Source organism: Drosophila tropicalis, unplaced genomic scaffold, assembly GCF_018151085.1.
Source record: "Drosophila tropicalis isolate 14030-0801.00 unplaced genomic scaffold, ASM1815108v1 contig_859, whole genome shotgun sequence".
NCBI classification, from domain to species: Eukaryota; Metazoa; Arthropoda; class Insecta; order Diptera; family Drosophilidae; genus Drosophila; species Drosophila tropicalis.
The window spans coordinates 11,512,417-11,534,123 of NW_027173353.1; the positions used below are offsets into that span (position 1 = coordinate 11,512,417).

Consider the following 21,707-nt stretch of genomic DNA (forward strand, 5'->3'; position numbering starts at 1 on the left):
GATCCCACAGGAGCCGGAGACGACCCATCCGAACACGGTGCTCTGGGCTGCGGGAGTACCGCTATGACCGGGCACACAGCCTGGTTGGATGACCTCAGGATAGAGGTCTGCCCCGAGCACCACGGATACCGACGCCGGCCGATAGAAGTAGGGGTCGGCCAGGATCAGGGTTGCGAACTTCTCTCGGACCGGCGCCGCCACTTCCCGGATGGGAGTGCGGATGAGCAAGTCCTCTTCGACCCGGAATATAACGTTCCGTCGGAACGTCTTGTCGGACCTCGACTCGAGGACGGCCGTACAGGCTTGGTCGACCCCGACCGTGGTCACAGCTAACCCCAGGGACCGGGCAAAGGAGAGATTGATGCGGCTCTCAGCCGCACACGCATCAAGAAGGACGTTCTCGTTCCCGTGCATAGACTAATCCACTCCCCCATACGTAATTTCTTTCGTTACAGTTCATTCAGCTCGCCCTTTCATAGCGACATGGCCCCCACGCGTCTGCCGCACCACCGCAGCAAACGAGCTCCACAGGGCACGAACGTGTACCGATGCCGGGTCTGTCGGGGGGTTCATGCACTCCGGCAGTGTCAGCGCTTCCTAAACCTCCGAGGGGAAAAGCGGCTTCGGGCGGTGCTCATCAATAAATATTGTCCCAATTGCTTGGCCCACGAGCATTCATCCGACGCGTGTCGGACTCGCCATGGTTGCCGACGATGCGGGCAAAGGCACCATACCCTGCTCCACATGGCCGACCAACCGCCGAGACGACGTGCCTCCGCCCGGCGTCGCAGCCGATCACCCCCCTCCAGTCGTGCTGCACCCCCGCTACAACCCCGTTCCCGATCATCGTCCGACCGCTCCGCTTCCCCAGAAGGCGCACCCGAGATTTCGTTATCCTCCCTGCTCCACGCCAGGACGACGACTGTCCTGCCCACCGCAGTCCTACGGTTGGGCAATGGCTCGAAATCCTTCGAGACCCGCGTCCTTCTTGATGCGTGTGCGGCTGAGAGCCGCATCAATCTCTCCTTTGCCCGGTCCCTGGGGTTAGCTGTGACCACGGTCGGGGTCGACCAAGCCTGTACGGCCGTCCTCGAGTCGAGGTCCGACAAGACGTTCCGACGGAACGTTATATTCCGGGTCGAAGAGGACTTGCTCATCCGCACTCCCATCCGGGAAGTGGCGGCGCCGGTCCGAGAGAAGTTCGCAACCCTGATCCTGGCCGACCCCTACTTCTATCGGCCGGCGTCGGTATCCGTGGTGCTCGGGGCAGACCTCTATCCTGAGGTCATCCAACCAGGCTGTGTGCCCGGTCATAGCGGTACTCCCGCAGCCCAGAGCACCGTGTTCGGATGGGTCGTCTCCGGCTCCTGTGGGATCTAGGCGCTCCAGGACGTTGCCGTCCCCCATCCTTTATATGTCCAGGGTGACAATTGCAACATGTTGCAAGGGGGGCGGTATGTTCACGCCACCGGGTGAACAGCAGTGAGCGGCGAAGAGCAGTGAGCGGTGAGGAGTGAGGAGGGTTTTTTGATCCTCGGCGTCTACGGTCACACCAGGAGGAGTGACTTGATTTTTTCCAATGGGCACCGCCATGACTAAGAATCGAGCCTTTCACCCGAACACCCGTTCTCTTGCATTTTTTACGATTTGTTAATCACTTTCAACCCGAACCATTTCCGTGTGTGCCGGTTTACCTGTGAATATTATATAAATAATAAAACCTACATTTAGTTAACCGAAGTTTCTCGTGCGTTTTAATTCACCACTCGCTCACCACAAACTGAAGAAATTGGCACCCGCCAACTCCTTGTATTTCATTTGGATCCTTCCGCCCCCCCACGAACATTGGTCCTTCGAGCCGGATGTGGACCACATCCTATCCTGGCAGTTCATTCCGCCAAGCGCGCCCCACATGGGAGGACTGTGGGAAGCAGGGGTCAAAAGTTTTAAGACCCTGTTTTACAAGTCCTCGTCCACTGTCAAATACACCTTCGAGGAACTTTCCACTCTCCTGTGTAGGATCGAAGCGTGCCTAAACTCCAGGCCAATCTCTCCCATGAGTGAGGACCCAGAGGATCTACTGGCCCTAAGCCCGGGACATTTCCTGATTGGAGGACCACTCTTAGCCATTGCGGAACCGGAAATTCTGGTCGAGCCTATGTCGCTGATCAACCGATGGCAGCGACTAAAGGCAATCCAGCAGGCTTTCTGCCGCCGCTGGAAGAGTGAGTACCTCAAGGAGCTTCACAAACGGAACAAGTGGAAATCACCGACTCGCAGCATCCAGACCGGCGACCTCGTGATCGTGTCCGAAGATCATCTCCCCTCCAACGAGTGGCGCTTAGGGCGAATTGAGCGCACTCTGCCCGGGGCTGACGGCCTCGTCCGAGTGGCTGATGTCACCACCGCGCGTGGGTCTATCCGAAGACCCGTAGCGAAGCTCATTCTGTTGCAAGACAGCAGGAGTCCTGAGTCTAAAACCTTATCGTGACTCCTAATCCCTCTATGTTTCCTCCGAATGTCCTCGTCTCCGTGCATGTTTCTCGTTCCCGTGCATAGACTAATCCACTCCCCCATACGTAATTTCTTTCGTTACAGTTCATTCAGCTCGCCCTTTCATAGCGACATGGCCCCCACGCGTCAGCCGCACACGCATCAAGAAGGACGCGGGTCTCGAAGGATTTCGAGCCATTGCCCAACCGTAGGACTGCGGTGGGCAGGACAGTCGTCGTCCTGGCGTGGAGCAGGGAGGATAACGAAATCTCGGGTGCGCCTTCTGGGGAAGCGGAGCGGTCGGACGATGATCGGGAACGGGGTTGTAGCGGGGGTGCAGCACGACTGGAGGGGGGTGATCGGCTGCGACGCCGGGCGGAGGCACGTCGTCTCGGCGGTTGGTCGGCCATGTGGAGCAGGGTATGGTGCCTTTGCCCGCATCGTCGGCAACCATGGCGAGTCCGACACGCGTCGGATGAATGCTCGTGGGCCAAGCAATTGGGACAATATTTATTGATGAGCACCGCCCGAAGCCGCTTTTCCCCTCGGAGGTTTAGGAAGCGCTGACACTGCCGGAGTGCATGAACCCCCCGACAGACCCGGCATCGGTACACGTTCGTGCCCTGTGGAGCTCGTTTGCTGCGGTGGTGCGGCAGACGCGTGGGGGCCATGTCGCTATGAAAGGGCGAGCTGAATGAACTGTAACGAAAGAAATTACGTATGGGGGAGTGGATTAGTCTATGCACGGGAACGAGAAACATGCACGGAGACGAGGACATTCGGAGGAAACATAGAGGGATTAGGAGTCACGATAAGGTTTTAGACTCAGGACTCCTGCTGTCTTGCAACAGAATGAGCTTCGCTACGGGTCTTCGGATAGACCCACGCGCGGTGGTGACATCAGCCACTCGGACGAGGCCGTCAGCCCCGGGCAGAGTGCGCTCAATTCGCCCTAAGCGCCACTCGTTGGAGGGGAGATGATCTTCGGACACGATCACGAGGTCGCCGGTCTGGATGCTGCGAGTCGGTGATTTCCACTTGTTCCGTTTGTGAAGCTCCTTGAGGTACTCACTCTTCCAGCGGCGGCAGAAAGCCTGCTGGATTGCCTTTAGTCGCTGCCATCGGTTGATCAGCGACATAGGCTCGACCAGAATTTCCGGTTCCGCAATGGCTAAGAGTGGTCCTCCAATCAGGAAATGTCCCGGGCTTAGGGCCAGTAGATCCTCTGGGTCCTCACTCATGGGAGAGATTGGCCTGGAGTTTAGGCACGCTTCGATCCTACACAGGAGAGTGGAAAGTTCCTCGAAGGTGTATTTGACAGTGGACGAGGACTTGTAAAACAGGGTCTTAAAACTTTTGACCCCTGCTTCCCACAGTCCTCCCATGTGGGGCGCGCTTGGCGGAATGAACTGCCAGGATAGGATGTGCTGGGGGAATGCCTTCATTATTTCAAGCTTGGTGGCGTTCAGGAAATCTTTTTCGAGCGCCTTTGAGGCCCCTACGAAGGTTTTGCCGTTGTCGGAGTAAATGCGCTGTGGACATTGTCTCCGTGCGACAAACCGAGAGAAGGCTGCCAGAAATCTTTCAGTGGTGAGGTCGGAGGTAGCCTCGAGATGGATTGCCTTCGTGCTGAAACACACAAAGACGCAGACATAACCCTTAGTTATGAGACACGCACGCCCGGTGTAATTTTTGATCTCGAACGGCCCTGCGAAATCAATGCCCGTGTGGGTGAAGGGCCTGGAATACGTGATGCGTTCTCGCGGGAGATCACCCATCATCTGGGTCTGTAGTCGTCGACGATGAACGATGCAGACCTTGCACCCCTTGATGTGGGACTTTACCATGTTCTTTATCCGTGGGATCCAGAATTTGGTGCGCAAATACCGCACCATCAGTTGATTGCCGCCATGCAACGTGATGCGGTGGGCGAATGCGACAAGCAGGCGAGTGAAATGAGTACTATATGGGAGGAGAATAGGGTGACGTTCATCATATCGGAGGGACTCAGCGGCCCGGAGTCGTCCGCAGGAGCGGAGTAACCCATGCTGGTCGAGAAATGGGTTCAGATTGAGTAGAGTGCTGGATGATGGCAGGGGTCGCCCTTCGCCCAGGGCCCGTATCTCCGCGAGGTATTCCCGCCGCTGAGAGGTCCGAATCAAGGCGCGCTCGGCGGAAAGAAGTTCGTCATTGGTGAGGCGAACCGTGGAAGGCGTCGAAATCCTCTTGGTGGCGAAGCGTAGGATGTACGCGATGACTCGTAGAGCCCTACCATAATTCGAGAACCGTTCGCTGACGTCCTCGAGTAGCGTGGTCGCGGTGGTGTGGCACTGGACCCGTTGCTCCAGCTGGGTGTCTGGGAGTTCGTTATGGGGAGTTGGCCAATACTCGGGGGGCTCTCTGGAGCCAGTCCGGCCCATGCCACCAGAGGCTGCTGGCCGATAGCTCGGCCGCGGAGACTCCACGGCTCGCCAGATCCGCGGGGTTGTCCTCGGAGCGCACATGTGACCAGCTTTGGCCACTAGTGCTTTCGGAGATCCTGGATACGCGATTGGCCACGAAGGTGGACCAACTGCACGGAGGTTTATTGAGCCAAGCCAACACGATGGTAGAGTCGGTCCAAAACTGGGAGGTTGCAGGTCGGATTGGAAGTTCAGGAACGATCGACGCCCAGAGATCGGCTAGCAGAACCGCTCCGCACAACTCTAGCCGAGGCAGCGAGACTGTTTTGACTGGAGCTACACGGGTCTTAGCCGTTAATAAATGGACGTCTACTTGATTGCCGTACCGAACCCGCACATATAGGGCCGCTCCATACGCTTTCTGTGACGCGTCACAGAAGCCATGAAGCTCCCACGAGAGCTTATCGCTGGTGTTTAGCCAACGGGGAATGCGGAGTCGACTGAGGCCTGGGTAATCCTGCAGGAATTCATGCCATTGCTGCAGCAGGAGAGGCGGCAGAGCATCATCCCAGCCCAGTTCGGTAAGCCAGATTTGCTGCATGAATATCTTCGCTCGGATGACAAATGGGGCTAGCCACCCAGCGGGGTCGAAGAGCTTAGCGATATGAGACAGAACCTGCCTCTTGGAGATCGACTCCTTCAAGGGGGGGGTCCGCTGTGGTGAAGAAGAAGACGTCCTCAGCAGCTTGCCATCGAATACCCAAGGTTTTTGCGGTGCTCGCGTCTTCCAGCTCGAGAAAGTCCTCTCGCAGCAGGTGCTCTCTCGGAATGGCTTGAAGTACTTCCTTCTTATTGGAAGTCCACTTCCGAAGCGGGAATCCCGCAGATTGGAGGACCGCTTGAAGCTCTCGTATGGCGAGACGAGCGTCGGCTTCAGTGTGAGCGCCGGCAAGGACATCATCAACATACATGTAGTTCCGAAGGATTTCGCTCGCCTGAGGATACATCGTTTGCACGTCTTGTGCCAGTTGTAAAAGGACTCGGATCGCCAAGAATGGCGCGCAGTTAACCCCAAACGTGACAGTTTGTAACTCGTAATCCTGAATATTGCCGCAGCGGTCTCGGTAGAGGATCCGCTGAAAGGGGGTATGCCTGGGATCGACTCGGATTTGTCGATACATCTGCGTTATGTCGGCATTGAAAACGAATTGAAAGAACCGCCATTTCAGTACCTGAAGCGTGAGGTCGGCCTGAAGAGTAGGACCGGTGTGCAAGACATCGTTGAGGCTGACGCCTTGTGTGGAGGGGCTCGACGCGTTAAATACCACGCGTACCTTAGTGGTGGTGCTATCGGGCTTAAACACCGCATGATGGGGGAGATAGAAGTTTTTCCCATCTTGAGGCGGCGTCACCCGAATCATATGACCCAATTCCTCATATTCTTGAATAATGGCATCGTACTGCGTTTTTAGAACCGGATCCTTGAGAAGGCGTGCCTCATTCCGCAGGAATTGAGCCAGCGCGATCGGTCTTGAGTGGCCCAAGTCAACGCTATTCGGACCTTTGAACGGTAGGGACACAACATATCGGCCGTCCTTTCCCCTTTGGGTGGTCTCCTGGAAGTTCCGCTCGCAGAATGCGTCATCCTCCTTTTCCGGCTTTGCGGGAAGGTCTTCCACCTCCCAAAACTTGGTGAGGAGTACATCAAGCTTTGCTTCGGGACTAACTCGCGTCTGTGCCGCGAAAACGGATCTAGACACCGGGGGGTCAGGAGTGATAGCCCCACACAGAACCCATCCAAAGATGGTTTCTAGCCCGACAAAATCACCAATATCCTTTTTGATCCGTTCTCCGAGGATGTGGGGAAACAGGTCTACACCGATGATCATGTCAATAGGCGCGGGCTTGTTGTAGTACGGGTCAGCCAGGGGGCGATCGAGGCACTGCGTCGGAACCGTATTAAGGAATGGAGCTGTTGGAATGGCCCCTGACAATTTGGATACGACCAGGGCGGAGACCTCAATCTTGTTCAATCTGTCACACGGGGGAGACAGCATTAGCAGACACACCTTGTCGGCGCAGCCTCCATCACTCTGGCCCATGCCAGTAACCGCGGCGTCTACTGGGTAGAAGGGGGGCTGGACCATGCTGAAGACGCGTTCGGAGAGAAAAGTTGAATCGGCTCCCGAGTCGATCAACGCCCGAATATGATGATCCACACCACGATGGTGCAGAGTGACAATCGCAGTGCCTAAAAGGCCTCTGCCTGGGGTAGATGCAAAATAACTTTGAGCATTTGTGAGCTGGTCGCTCGCGGACGGGCGCTCTGTGACGCTGGATGGTGGGACTTGCGCAGCGGATGGCGAGGGCACGGACACATCACTAGGATGCAACAGCGTATGATGACGTTCCTTGCAGGTATGGCAATTATGCGCACTGGAGCAGCCCTTCACTTGATGACCGCGGGCAAAACAGTTCAGACAAAGTCCCTGCTGTCTAATGGTTTCCAGCCGCCTCTGAACAGGCATATCAAGGAAACTAGGGCAGAGCCGTATTGGGTGATTTTCCCGATGGCACAGCTTGCAAGACGCCGATTTGAGCTGAGCTTTCGCTGGAAACGCTTGGACTTTCATCGTTGCAGAGGATTTGCGGGGGCCAATGGGGATGGCTTGGACACTTGGGGCCGACTTATGTTCGTCGGTGGCATCCAGGACCCGATACCGATCGGTAAGAAATTGGTTCAAATCGGACCACGTTGAGACGACAGTCTTATTGGGCACTGATTGCTCCCACAGGAGGATTGTGGCCTTCGGCAATTTACTAGTGCAGATGGCGATAAGTAGGACATCCCAATTCTCAGTACTAACACCCGAACGCTCAAGTGCGGTAAGACACCCTTGAAACGCGGTCTGCAGCTCTCGCAAGGATTTGCCCGACTCTTGTGCCACCGCGGGAATCTGAAGGAGTTGTCTGGCTTGAGTCATGACCAGCAGACGGCTGTTTTCGTACCGTGCGGTGAGGTTCTCCCACGCGGCCTGGAAACCCTCATTCGTCAGGGGGGACTTAGCCACGATGGTTCTCGCTTCCCCTCGCGTCTTGGCGTTCAAGTGATAGAGCTTCTCCACTTGTGACAAATACGGATTGGCGATATAAATGGCGGCGAACAAATCGCGGAATGTGGGCCATGCTAGGCTGTCGCCATCAAATGTCTCTACCTCACACGGAGGAACTCTATGCCCCGGTGGCCCCGACGGAGCGGTTGGCTGACGCCTAAGAGTCGTCATCTGTACCGAGAGCTGTTCGATGCGTTCTCCGAACAACGTCCCGCATCGCACATATGCCGCGTAAGCGGATTCGTGCTTCGCCTTGATGTGGCTTATGTTTGCCAAGCTTTCCTCGTCGGCTTGGATTGTCAAGGCCTTGTGACAACGGGAGTATTCCATCTCGACAGTTGACCAAAGGGATTTGAGCTGCTCTAAGTGCATTTTAATGGAAAACAAGGGCACTTCAGAAGTTAGAGCTTCACTCTCGCGAGCTTCAAACAGAGTCAATGCGTCGCACGCTATAACGAAATCGGAAAGGGACATTCTGGAGTGTTCTCTACGCTGTTGTGATACGGATCGGGTGACGGGAGCGTCAGAACAGTGCGTCACAACAACGTGCGGAATCTGGGTCTGAGTTGAAAGCTTGGAACGACCTTGGTGTTCCCTCGAGTCTTTAACCGAGAATCTGCGACCCTCAGGTAAGCTGGACGAAGACGGACGGGACCTTGGGGATTCGCTGCGGCTGCGAACTGACGAGAACTTGCGCGAAATATCCGTACGCTTCACGGTCACCGGAGTTGTCGGAGGCCGAACCTTCTCCGGAGTTGCAGAGGGAGACGAAAGACTGTTGGACTTCGGCGCAGTCTTGGACGGCTCCGTGGACATACTCAGGGGACGAGCTTACCGACGAACACCGCGTTTGTGCGCGTCCCTTTTTTTTGTTTTGGAAGTGAGAAGTGGACTGTATGGGGACGCAAGAACTTCCTCACTGTGCACCGCAGGATTGCGGGAGAATTTTCTCGCGTGTGGCTCGGAAACGAAGCCTCTTTAATGGGGATAGATGCGGAATAATATACGAACGCACGAATGCGGATTGAAAATTACCGATGGGAGTACGTATAAAACAAAACACGGATGAAATATATAAACAAAGATGTATAGGATAAAAGGAAAATACGTTTTTATATAAATCTGGATCTGGATATATATGTGTGCGCAGAATAATGGCCGGAAAAAATTGTATATATAATTTATAAATATGGGCGGATATATATATGAGCGCAAAAGGCTGGCCGGAAAAAATATATATATAGTTTTTAAAGCTGAACGGATATATAAATATGGGCCCGATAGTGCTGGAAAAAATTTATATGTGTTTATTTATAAATATGGGCGGATATATATTGAGCGCAAAATACTGGCCGGAAAAAATATATATATAGTTTTTAAATATGAACGGATATATAAATATGGGCCCGATAGTGCTGGAAAAAATTTATATGTGTTTATTTATAAATATGGGCGGATATATATATGAGCGCAAAATACTGGCCGAAAAAATTATATATATAATTTATAAATATGGACGGATATATAAATATGGGCCCGATAGTGCTGGAAAAAATATATATGTATTTATTTATAAATATGGGCGGATATATATATGAGCGCAAAATACTGGCCGAAAAAATTATATATATAATTTATAAATATGGACGGATATATATATGTGAGCGCAAAAAGTTGGCCGGAAAAATTATATAAATGATTTATAAATATGGACGGATATATAAATGTGGGCACGATAATGCTGGAAAAATATATATGTATTGTTTTATAAATATGGGCGGATATATAATTAGGCGAAAAAAGAGAATCGGAAATAATGTGATTTAAATTTGGCGCGCTTGAGCCGCCTATCGATATCACGACTCGACTCACGTGTCACCACTACTCCGAAAACAGCTGTCGGCCGCTGTTTATATATTTGGTTTTTGATTTTGTTGTTTAATTATGTATGTGAATAATTTTTTTTTTTGTGGTTGTGCGGAAAAACCAAGAACAAGTGTTGTGCGGAAAAACAAGCGAGTGTTGTGCGCAAATAAAACAACCGATCAATGCATATGGACAGATGCTTTGATCTATGTGTGTACGTACATGCATAAGTACACAGGTGAGTATAGATATGTATGCACACGCGTTGTTCACAACAACAAAAAAAACGTAAGTAATTGTAATTTAATTGGATGTGGGGTTGTGTTAAATCAATGCGCGACACCGAAATGTATTATGCGTTGTGGATATGTACATATGTATGTGCAATGTATGACTATGTAAGCATATACATATGTATGTATGTACGTATGTAAGCAAGTGCACCGGTATCCAAAGACGCGCGTGAGGAAATTAATTTCGCACCTAATTCGAACGCGCAAGAAATCGCGGTGCATACGTGAAGTGCTATTTAAAAAAAGAATATTTTTTTGCCTTTTGTGTCGTGGTAAATGTGCGAAGGGATTGTATGTATATGGATATGTATGTACATATGCGCGTACATCAACAGGTGACGATGTATGTATGTACGTAGATACGCGCGTGTGGAAATAAGTTTGGCATTAAAGATTATTATTCCAACACATAAGAAAACGCGGTGAACACTTTGATTTTTATTTTTCCCTATTTTTTATAACACTTTAATAATTTTTTTTTTTTTTGTTTTTTAAACTTTTACGCGGATTTGGCAAACAGCTGTGGAAATTACATGTACATGTGAATGCATATGTAAAAAAGGTGGATTTGGACAAGTGCGAGGAAAAAAAAACATAAATGAAAATGGATAATCGTGGAATGTAAAATGAGAACGTTGGACAATCACGCTAAGGATTAGGAACTACCATGAAACCTTGGAACAGGTCAGGTATGTACATACAATATGTAAAAGTGTGTAGGTCGCTATGGAGAAGCGGGAAAACCTCACACTTTTAGTAGTATGTAAATGAAATGAATAATGAAATTTTGTACTTATCAGGAATTCCGCCGATGCAAGCTGGAGGAGCGGAAGGATATCCGGCTCGAAGGACCAATGTTCGTGGGGGGGCGGAAGGATCCAAATGAAATACAAGGAGTTGGCGGGTGCCAATTTCTTCAGTTTGTGGTGAGCGAGTGGTGAATTAAAACGCACGAGAAACTTCGGTTAACTAAATGTAGGTTTTATTATTTATATAATATTCACAGGTAAACCGGCACACACGGAAATGGTTCGGGTTGAAAGTGATTAACAAATCGTAAAAAAAATGCAAGAGAACGGGTGTTCGGGTGAAAGGCTCGATTCTTAGTGATGGCGGTGCCCATTGGAAAAAATCAAGTCACTCCTCCTGGTGTGACCGTAGACGCCGAGGATCAAAAAACCCTCCTCACTCCTCACCGCTCACTGCTCTTCGCCGCTCACTGCTGTTCACCCGGTGGCGTGAACATTCAGTTTTTTAAAGTTAAAGTTATTAAAGTCAAGATATGGCATGAATTAGGTGTAAACAATTTGCATTAAAATTACAAAAGGAAAGGAACGAATGGAAAAAGTGAAAAATTGTAAAAGTTATACATACATACATATGTATATATACATATGTATATGTGCGTGGGTGTATATATTTTTGATTAGCATAAATATGATTTTTATATGGTGCTTTTCAAGTTCAATTGCTTCAAGATCAAGTTCATGATACCTTTAGCCAAATTATTCTCAAACTTTTTGAGGGTATCTTGAATTATAAAGGCAAGGTATTTTCAAAATTAACTATATATGTATATTCTTGATCAGAATTAGTGCTACAGTCTACAGTCTGTGTCTATATAAAATTGGATTAAAATCGGGGTCCTATGTCTATTTTTAAAGACCTTTAGGCTCATGACTTTTAGGGCATACAAACAATACATAATCTTGGTTAGAATCTGTTTCAAAGTCTTCCATATGAAGAATAAAATTAGGGCCTTGAGTATTTTTACAGTTATTTATGACCCTTAAGGTCAACTGCTTGAGTTTTTTACTTACTTCGTCGTGATTCTTAAGAATCCTGCTCAAATCGCCTTTGGGTATTCGTTTCTAAGGGGTATTTGTGAATTGAATTTGGCTGTCGGTGCGAAAAGCATTTTTCTTTTATGTGGTAATGAATGGGTTTATAAATATATTTCCGTGAAAAATCTTGATTGTGATGTTCAATGTCGCATGGTCTCTTACATATTTTCATATAATATTTATAGATATACATACATATGTACCAACATGTCTCTCAATATATCACTCTCACGCTCTCTTTCTCTGTCGGCCTCAAGTTTTTTAGCTGGGCCAAAAGAGAAAGCAAACGGAAGAGGCAAAATGCATATAACAAATTTTGCTGTAGTCATCTGAAAATCTGAAAATACTTAGGAAATGCTACAAATGCCGCATGAATTAACATAAATCACTCGCACAGAGTGCCAGCGAGTGAGTAGACCAAGGATGAGGATGTTGAATAGAACAGGGGATTTGTCTGCCATTGTGTTGCCTGTAGCTTCATTTAATGGCAGACATTAATAACCTGATTTAATTTATGGCCCAAAAACTAACAAAAGCCCAGTCTCAGTCTCAGCCGTGTTCCCCATTCTCGGTCTGGTACTCGGTCTCGGTCTCAGTCTCAGCAAAGTGTGCAACAAAAGGCAATGCAGCGCCAATGCAAGGGCAATTACTCAAGTGTGCCAGGACCTAATATGGCTTAAAGCAGTCCAGAAGTCAGCCACGCCCCCACAACGCAATTTCGAACCGTCCCCGGTCTCAAGTCGAGTCCGAGTCAGGTAAAATTTGTTGGCGCAGCCCCAAAAATGCCTTTGAGGCAGTGTTTTGAATTAATTAGCAACGTTGCGGCTCGGCTTGTTTGCGGCTTGCCCGGGCTATCTCTGAAAATAATTTACAGCTGCCGTTGTTGATGTCATGAATATGCAAGCAAAACAGCTGATGTGGGTGTGTGCGTGTGTGTGTGTGTGTGGGCGGCTAACTGTTCCAACGAAGCGTTGGCATGGCCAAACAAACAGGGCCATAAAATGTTTTGCCACATGGCAAGTACTATGAATGAGACCTGTAAAGCTATACGGAACTTATCTATCTTCATGTTGCTAGAACATCTCAGCTTAGTTCCGCTTGATAAGATTACGTGGAGTCATTCTACTCGGACCCCCAGATTTCGCTATAAAAACAGAAGCACTCGAACCAAAGATATCAAATCGCAAATTGGAACAACATGAGACATCTGCAACTATTCGTGCTCGCTCTTCTCTTGGCCCTGTTCAGCCAATCTAGTGCTGCCTCCACAGGAGTGACCAAACCCACTGGACAGCCAGGTTGTCAGACTGAGAACGAAATCTCCGTGGCCTTCTACCGCCACTTCTACCTCAAGAACTACTATTGGGTATGCGAGACTCAGGGAGTTCCAGCCACGTTGGCCGTCTGTCCTGTCCCAAGTGCTTGGTTGGATGATCTGAAGGCCTGTGTGCCGTGGTCTCAATGGTACTGGTCACCCACCGAGCTGCCCCCAAGTGAACCCAGTCCTGCTGTGGCCTAAGAGCCTCAAAACAACCTGTTGCTGTAACAATGATAAGAATAAACTCAATTGAATAACGACAAACCGAAAAGTGAAACATTTTGTGACATTTTGTTGTATATGTATATATGTAAGTTACGAGTCCTGGTCCCTGTTTTTCGTTTCGGGCTGTGGCCTTACTATGATCCTTCGGTTACACATGGAAAATGACACACAAGACTAGTTTACCATGAAACTAACTATACATAAGTTTTGCTTGAACATTATAAGACTAACACTGCCCCAAAGATCGGGGCCTTAAATATACCTCAAGGGGGCTGATCAACGTCCAGCGATCGAGTAGGTCGCTCTTTCGGTGAAGTCAGCAGAAACGGATTGGTTACAAAGGAAAAGACAGAAAGAAAGACAGAAAAGCGCTTATGCTATGTTATAGAATGGATGTGGATTAAAATCGGTCACAATGTACTAAAGGTTATGGCATGTGTGTGTTGTGAGGGCGGGTAGTAACCGGAACTCATTCAGCGGTTTCTGGCATTGCGTTCCATTTGTACTCGCTGCATCATAGTTGGTCGGGGTACAAGACATGTTCTTTAAGATGCGGCGTATAGCGGGGGACGCGTATGCTGACTTGTATGTATATTCCAGATTCAATTGAGGAGTATTATAACATTTTCAGGATTCCAATTGATTGTGAAGCGCTTTCGCGGTCGTTTTCGAAAACAAACTGAAATTTTATTTTTTAAATGAGTCAAAGAAAGTATAAAGTGCATGAGACGTACAATGTGAATGTGAATGCATTCGTTTACAATTATTTTTTACATACGAGAATGGTTTTAGTTTAAAGCAAGCTGACATTGACCAAGGCCCCTATATATTAAGTATTCTTCACATATATGTATCTGCATTCTATATACAAAAATATATTTAGTAATGTTCTTTGTCCACTTTGTGGTTGCCATTTCAGCCCTCCACCCATGTCGAGGCCACAACAATTGCGCGACTATAATGGTGAACCTGGCTGCCGCTCGGCCAGCGAACTCAATCAGAGCTATCGCCATTTTTGGGATCCCACAGCTTACTGGCAATGCGGCGCCGACCAAGATCAGCGGGCACAACTCAAACGTTGTCCAGCCAATGAACTGTACTACGATAAGGCCCAACGTTGTGTGAAATGGAAGGATTGGCAATGGACTGAACCACAGGAGCCGCCCACAAAACCGGATAAATAATACGAATTGTCGAAAATTTAATTAAAAAGGAATTTCCACTTAGTGGGAGAGTGGCCTAATTTATGCACAATACGGGAGCAGCTTGGCGGTAAGGGTAGGGGATTGTGGGGACATTTCGCTCGAAAGACCAACAAAAATGACATAAGCCGCTTTGAACGAAGCCCATCAAAGTGGTCTGGGGGTAGGCAGGCAGATAGCTGGATGCACTCCGTGTTGATGGTGGCAAGGATTTGCCTTTGTTGTTTATTGTCCAGCCAACAGCCGCGACCAGCATATGTGCGACAATTACGGAAAGTGCGTGGGTTTACCGCCACTCCACGTTCATGCCCGTTCCCTCTTATCCCAGCCATTGGTTTGGCCACTTCAGCTCGCTTTTCTGTTTGTTTGGGCAATTTGGAATATTGTGATTATGCTAAAATTTCCCTGCGCTTATGAGATTTAACTTTGTTGGCAGTATTCATAATTTTTAATTACCTCATGCTTTGTGCATAAATTAACAGAAAAAAGCAAGAATACCGTGTACCCTGAATCCGTTTTCCAAAATTGAGGCTTACTTTTTGGTAAAGAATTCATAATAAGGTCCTAATACCGCCTACCTCTCGATGTGCATATTGAAATCAATGCAAATTTTAAGCCAGAGCTCTTGCTTTATGTAACGGGCGACTCGTGCAACCAAGAACTTTGATTATGAAAATTAACTAAGAGAAAGGCGTCCCTCCGAAAAGCATCCTTAGTAACTTAATAATAAGTTCAAGTATAGGAACACGCACGAAATGACAAGTTCGTATAGTTATGTCCGTCTGTTTCAATTACACTCACACCCTGAAAAGTTGCTAGGAAGAAATTTGAATCGAAAGATAAGTCTCAATGATAAAGAGACACAAAAAAGACACAAAAGTACTCACAAAGATACCAGCTCGCAGCTGAAGATCCTTTAAAGCACTCCGTCTGCGAATAAAACTTTAGCTTTAGCGGTGAAGACACCGACAGTGTTATAAGCATGATTGAAAGTCCCAGTCAGGCAGTTTTGAAGCTCCTCTTTTTAATTCAGGGGTCACCACTAAAGGGTGATACTAGATTGTAGTAGTAATTAGGTTAATTAGCGGCGAAACTTTTGGAAATACACTCTTATTTACTGTAATCTAAGGTTTAGGTAAATTGTCTGTGAAAAGCGGCCCAAACAAAAGTAAGATACGTTTTAATCGAGATTCGTCCTTCCTGCCAAATAGAGCTGGAAATGTATTTCTGCATTGTAATCTAGAATTGTTTGAGCTTCAATTACCCCATTGACAATATAATCGAATATCCATAATGCTTTTCCACACTGTCATTCAACGATTAAATTGTAAGTGTATTCTGTTTACGGAAAACTGTTTTTCTAGGCCAATTTTCTAAGGTGATTCCTTGAAGCAGCTGCACCAAAGTATCGAAATATTTTGTTTCTCTTTTATATATATTTTTTTTTTTGGGTGGGTTCGAGTCCCACAATTTGATATACACAAATCGATTTACTTGCGCATGCAAATAACTTTATTTGTTTAGTGGGTGGCACACAAAAGACATAGCAAGAGTAGACTGAGAGAGGCGGAAGGAGACGCCAAAGACGCCAAAGGAAAGGCAAGAGGAGCACAAAAAAGGGAAGAATAAAAAACTGTTAACAAAAAGTCGACAGACAGGGGAGAGAGAGAGAGAGACGGACGTTTGGTGGGGTGTTGGCTTGACTGAGCAGCTCAGCAGCAAACAAATTTGCATAAATCGCAGTTGGTAGCACACAACACAGTCTCACACACACACACACACACACGCACACACATACATGTCCTTATTCACACCCATGCATCGACAACGCCATCGACACGAAGTGAAAGGCGCAAAGACTAAGTGCATGCTTAAGTGTTTTCTTTTCTATTTACGTGCGACGTTGGACTGAGCAGCCAAGTGTCGTTTGTTTGCTCTGTTGCGGCTTGTTCTCAACCTTCTCAACCAGCCAAACCCATTCCCACCCACTACTAGCAATACTCCCTCTGGCAACACCATTCTCCCTCTTTCTCTCGTGCATATGTATGTAAATCAAGGTAAACAGAAATCTGTTACAGCATGATACCATTACAATGAAATGCAATGGGCGACTGACGACTGGGGGAGACGGCGAGGACACGCCCACAAGAAAACAGAACTAGATACTTATACACGTGTCTCATATTGACTGCTATATGTTATACAAATGAGATATAGATATTGGATGCCACACCATTACAACAACAACATCAGCCACAACAACAACAACAAGAACAATATCCATAGCCTGGAGTGATGGCGGCCAAACAAAGCACAAGAGTTGAGTTGAAAAGCAGAAAGACCTCATCTAACGAGGGTTGCTTTTACATTTCGAATCTGTTCTTAGGACCATCTTACTTTAGGCAGACGTCTCCTGGTAAAATTAATTCTGTGACTTAAGCTAAGTTTTCTGTTTAATGAGTAGTTTAATGGTTTTTTAATCTATCACCCAAGTTTCAGAGCACATCGTAATAGGACTGAGCTGTCTTCGTATGGAACTTGGCCATGAAGATAACTGGAGCTTATTAAAGAGGCAAAAGTGATATGCTTTGGGAAAACTTAAAGACCAGCCCTCGTATGAACATATGTATCAATAGTAACTGGCATCTATAGGCATAGTCATGGACATGGGCACGGATAGGGATTGTTTGACTTGCGGGAAGTATTGGCAGAATGGAACGAAGTCGGTCTGGATAGGACTGCCTTTTACGTAACTAAATGCCCATGGCCCAAAAAGGGTAAACTGTGAAAGGTAGAGGCGACAAAAGAGACATATATGTGAGTGTCCATTCTGAAGCCTATCGAATGACCTGAACGGAGTAAAAGAATGTGAGTGATGACTAACAACGAATTCAAACACTACAAAGGAGAAAACAAACTGTAGAAAAAAAGTAAAAGAGAAGAGTACGACTGAATGGACGTAGACCAAGATAGACTGTCAAATGATAAAAACAATTTTCAAGAAAAAGTGCTTTTAAATTTGTCCTCAGATTTCGATTTCTCGTTTTTAGATATTAAATATTCTTTAAAGTTGTTCCGGAATAAAAAAGAAAACTGCACTTTGTCGATGCTTGAAATTGAAAAGTCAATGGCCCATAATGAATACACCTTCAAAACAACCTCAACCGCAACAGAACTGGCAAGAATTAAGGGTGTACGACAATAACAACAACAACCACAACAATAACAAAACACCAACAACGAAATGCAATAACTGAACTCAAATTCTCGAAATGTGGCGGAAATTGAAATCGAAGGCGTTGAAGTGATTTCGTCTCGCAAAAATTCAATTGAAATGGCAAAACCCACAGTAAATTGTCAGACGATTGGAGAAAGGGTGCCTTTTGGTTCATGTTACCCCGCGCGCCCCGCTAACTCAGAATTGAATTCGCTTTGCTGTTCCCTTGAACTCCTTATGTGGCAAGGCTTTGGGTTATGTGGCTTGGCTAGATGATGGTTGCACAATTTTTCCGCTGCATGCAATTTTAATGCGATTTTGGATTTGATTTGTAACCAAAAAATAAGCCAAACAAACTTTTTGCCAGCACAAAGTGGTGCCGCTGTTGTTGTTGTTGTCGCTTGTTAAGTGCAAATATAAATTCAACGGCGCCATAAACTACAACTGTGAAGCCGTGATGGTGGCAGCAGTAGCTGCTGCCTGATGGGGGTTTAGAGAAGGGGGGCAAATATTTATTTGTTGCAGTACAGAAATTTTATGCTGCATGCTTTCATGCCCCGTTGCAACACAATGTAGCGCCAACTCAATGGAGTGGCGGGGGACTGTGGCGCATAAAACCTTCCGTTGCCATTCAAGTGGAAAAGTTTAAGCCAACTTTGTGCCACCCCCCGACCCTTCCCTTCTCCAGTCGCTATGCCATCATTCGAGTCGTTGCCTCACAAACAATTCAAGCGAAAAAATGCGCGCTCTGAAAAATCATTCAACAGCAAACAAAATCCTGCGAGTGGGTAAGTGTGGGCCATGAAAAAGGAGTCCGGGTCTGGACACCGTTTGTGTAGTAGTTGTCACCACTCGAGCGGTGGCAGTTTCCTCGGCATTTGCTGTCTAAGAATGCCAATTATGGCCGCTCGAGCGGCAGCAGTAATAATAAAAGAACCAAATATTGTTGCATACTTTTATGCGCATTGCGTATGCGTCCCAATGTCCAAGGCAGAGCACACGAAACTTAATTAAAGTAACAACCGGATGTCAACGACTGGAGCAAAAAAAAAAAAAAAAACGGAAACTGCAATGGTTCAAAGTTCACAACACTTGAAATAACTTTGGGGGAAACTTGAAGAGCAGACCAAAAGCCAAAGTCAGTCGAGGCAGGCCGCAAAGCAATTGTAAACTCAATTAAATCTAAGCACCGCTGCGACAGCGTTCTGTCCCTGTCTTGGTCGTCTTTGGTTTAGTATTTCTTTCTCTCTCTCTCATTCTCCCTCCCTTTTAGGTTTCTTCTTTTTTGCCGGGTTTTGCTGTGTTGATAACATACGAGACAATTGTGACTTTAAAAATCCCTTTTCCGCAATTTTTGCACACAGAAACTTGTGCAGGATTAATGGTCCGAAAGGCTCAGCTAGCCAAGCAATTAAAATGCAACAACAACCAGGAACAGGAGCACCATCAGACGCAGCAGCTGCATGGCTCCATGGTATCGAGGTGGCCTGAAGTGGGCGGAAATGGAGCAGAAAGATTGCCATGACTTTGGAGCGTTTGAAAATTCGCATGTGTGACGGGACCGAGCCAGAGATAGCCACGCCACTATTAAAGAGGCTGCCACAGCAGGAGGCAACAGCATCAGCATCAGTTAGTCGCCTCCCATGGGAGGCCACACATAGTACACTACCACATCTCTCTCTCACACCACACACACATACACACTCTCCTTGTTGTATTGTGCACTTTTTGTCCGCAATAGCCAAAGACAAATAATGCAATTTCCTGACTAACTCATTTGGCTGAACTCGCAGGAGATCGAGTTGCAGTTTGAGGCGGGGCAGTCCTGCCGTCTCGTGTCACTGACACTTTGCCCCGCCATGTATGTATGTATTGGGGTGTGTTTTGTGTGTGTGTGATGTGATTTTCTACTCAGGCATTTATTACCTTGGCCAAAAGGGAAAAGCAGGATGCTTGCAAACGGGTCCTGACTGTAGTTAGTAATGCTAAAAATAAAGAAAGTACAAAATACAAATTCCAAACCTAATAAAATCGAAAAAATGGAGGAAAGAATTAGCAGTGATAATCCAGGCAGAAAAAGGAACTGATAATTGTGGCCATTCCAAAAAAGAGAGTCTAAAATTAAACACTATAACTCTTGATATCAGATTAACAGATTGTACCTATTTATAAAATGATGTTAGGAAAAGAGAAGACGTCCAATGCTACACAAACGTAGGTTTTCCTTCTCCCTGGAATCCCTATTCATGAGTCTCATCTTTGTTTAGAGTAAAGAAAAACTGATTATTAGGATGCAACAACCACTGATTACCAGATAAGACATTGCTTGTAGCAGTGAACTCTTTAGTTTGTCTTTATACGAATCGGATAACTAAGTTAGTAATGAAAAAGAGAAATATATTTACTTTGGATCAACTTTTTGATGATGGTAGTTTCAATAGCCTAGAATGCAATTACAAATCAAGCTTTTAAATTACATGCAATTGTTTGCTTTACTTAAGTGAATTCCTTTTCTCCACCAACCTTTCCTTTGAAGGATTCAACTGACTTCATGACCCAAATACATGAAAGCTACATGGAAAGCTAATGCGGTTTTAGTATCAAACTTTAAACTCATTTTGCACTCGGATAGAGCTCAAAGCAGGTAGTTGTTGACAGTCACGCAGTAACAACACAGTCGGAAACAGGGCAGGAAGTAACTAAGGCACTCAATACCCTTTCAAATGGACACATGCTCGCTTGCTGAGAGTCAGATGGCTCGCATCTTGCCTTTCACCTCGGTCCCTGGCCCTGTAATTTGTCCAATTCGTGCTGCTTGCAGTTTGCTTTGCGCAAAACTTTGTGGTGACAATTGTTTTGCGGTGTTGTTGTGCAAACTCACATAGACACACTCATACACGCATATACAAAAAAATACATACACGTAACATTTATTGGGCTATGTGCTATGTCCTGTGTCCTGCAATGTATTCTTGGAAAATATCTTGCTGCAATGTAATTTCGGTTTTGTCCACATGAAAGGGACCTAAAGAAAGATTTATGTACATTTTATTGGGATTTTGTTTTCAGTTATTGTTTATGAAAATGGTCGGACAATCAGTGTTCCTTATCATATCAGCATGGATCAATTATTTTTCAATCAATCAATTTGAATCTTGATAAGGTGTAACTGGTGGAAAAATGATTATAATTAAAACGCACAGTTGGGCTATGGACATAATTATTTAAAAGATAACGGCCACTTTACTGGGGACAATCACGCACTTTGCGCCATTCGGCCCATTCGAAACATCCGAGATAACCGTCCTGGTTGGCGAATGCCTTGTCCTCAGTGCATGTTAACTCCGTGGCACTCGCACCCTCCTTGGGGCACAGATAGAAATTGGTCAGGGTTTCGCAGACTTGCGGTTGCTTCAGGTTTTCACCCTCGCACTCTGGAGCAGTTGCATCCAAGTTCACACAATTCGGGTTCATATCGGCAGCGGGAATGCAACCGGAAACAGTTGCATTGTTCACATAGTAGTAGCCCTTGTCGCATTCATCTTCAAGTACTTCGTTGTCCTCACAGAAATAGAAGTAGCGTATATCTTCATCGCCCCACATTTCGGTTTCAGATAAACACACCGCTTTGCTAGTGGTGGTGCTAACGGTAGATGCCGTAGTGGATGCCTCAGTAGATCCGTCAGTAGATGCTTTAGTGGATGCTTCGGTGGATGCTTCGGAGGATGCTTCAG

General features: G+C 46.9%; 2 protein-coding genes and 1 long non-coding RNA gene across 3 annotated transcripts; all 3 read left to right on the forward strand.

Moving 5' to 3' along the window:
- Nucleotides 1-10,622: 10,622 nt before the first annotated feature.
- On the forward strand, nt 10,623-11,459 carry LOC137582488 (uncharacterized). Its single transcript, XR_011033290.1, has 3 exons — nt 10,623-10,856; nt 10,968-11,093; nt 11,174-11,459. It is a non-coding gene; the product is annotated as an uncharacterized lncRNA (long non-coding RNA).
- A 696-nt stretch (nt 11,460-12,155) lies between these two features.
- On the forward strand, nt 12,156-14,813 carry LOC137582674 (uncharacterized). The gene is made up of 2 exons (XM_068297302.1): nt 12,156-12,419; nt 14,474-14,813. The coding sequence occupies exon 2, from the start codon at nt 14,484-14,486 to the stop codon at nt 14,736-14,738; it is 255 nt and encodes an 84-aa protein (XP_068153403.1). The 5' UTR covers nt 12,156-12,419; nt 14,474-14,483; the 3' UTR covers nt 14,739-14,813.
- On the forward strand, nt 12,962-13,600 carry LOC137582673 (uncharacterized). The gene has a single exon (XM_068297300.1). The coding sequence runs from the start codon at nt 13,210-13,212 to the stop codon at nt 13,528-13,530; it is 321 nt and encodes a 106-aa protein (XP_068153401.1). The 5' UTR covers nt 12,962-13,209; the 3' UTR covers nt 13,531-13,600.
- Nucleotides 14,814-21,707: the final 6,894 nt, after the last annotated feature.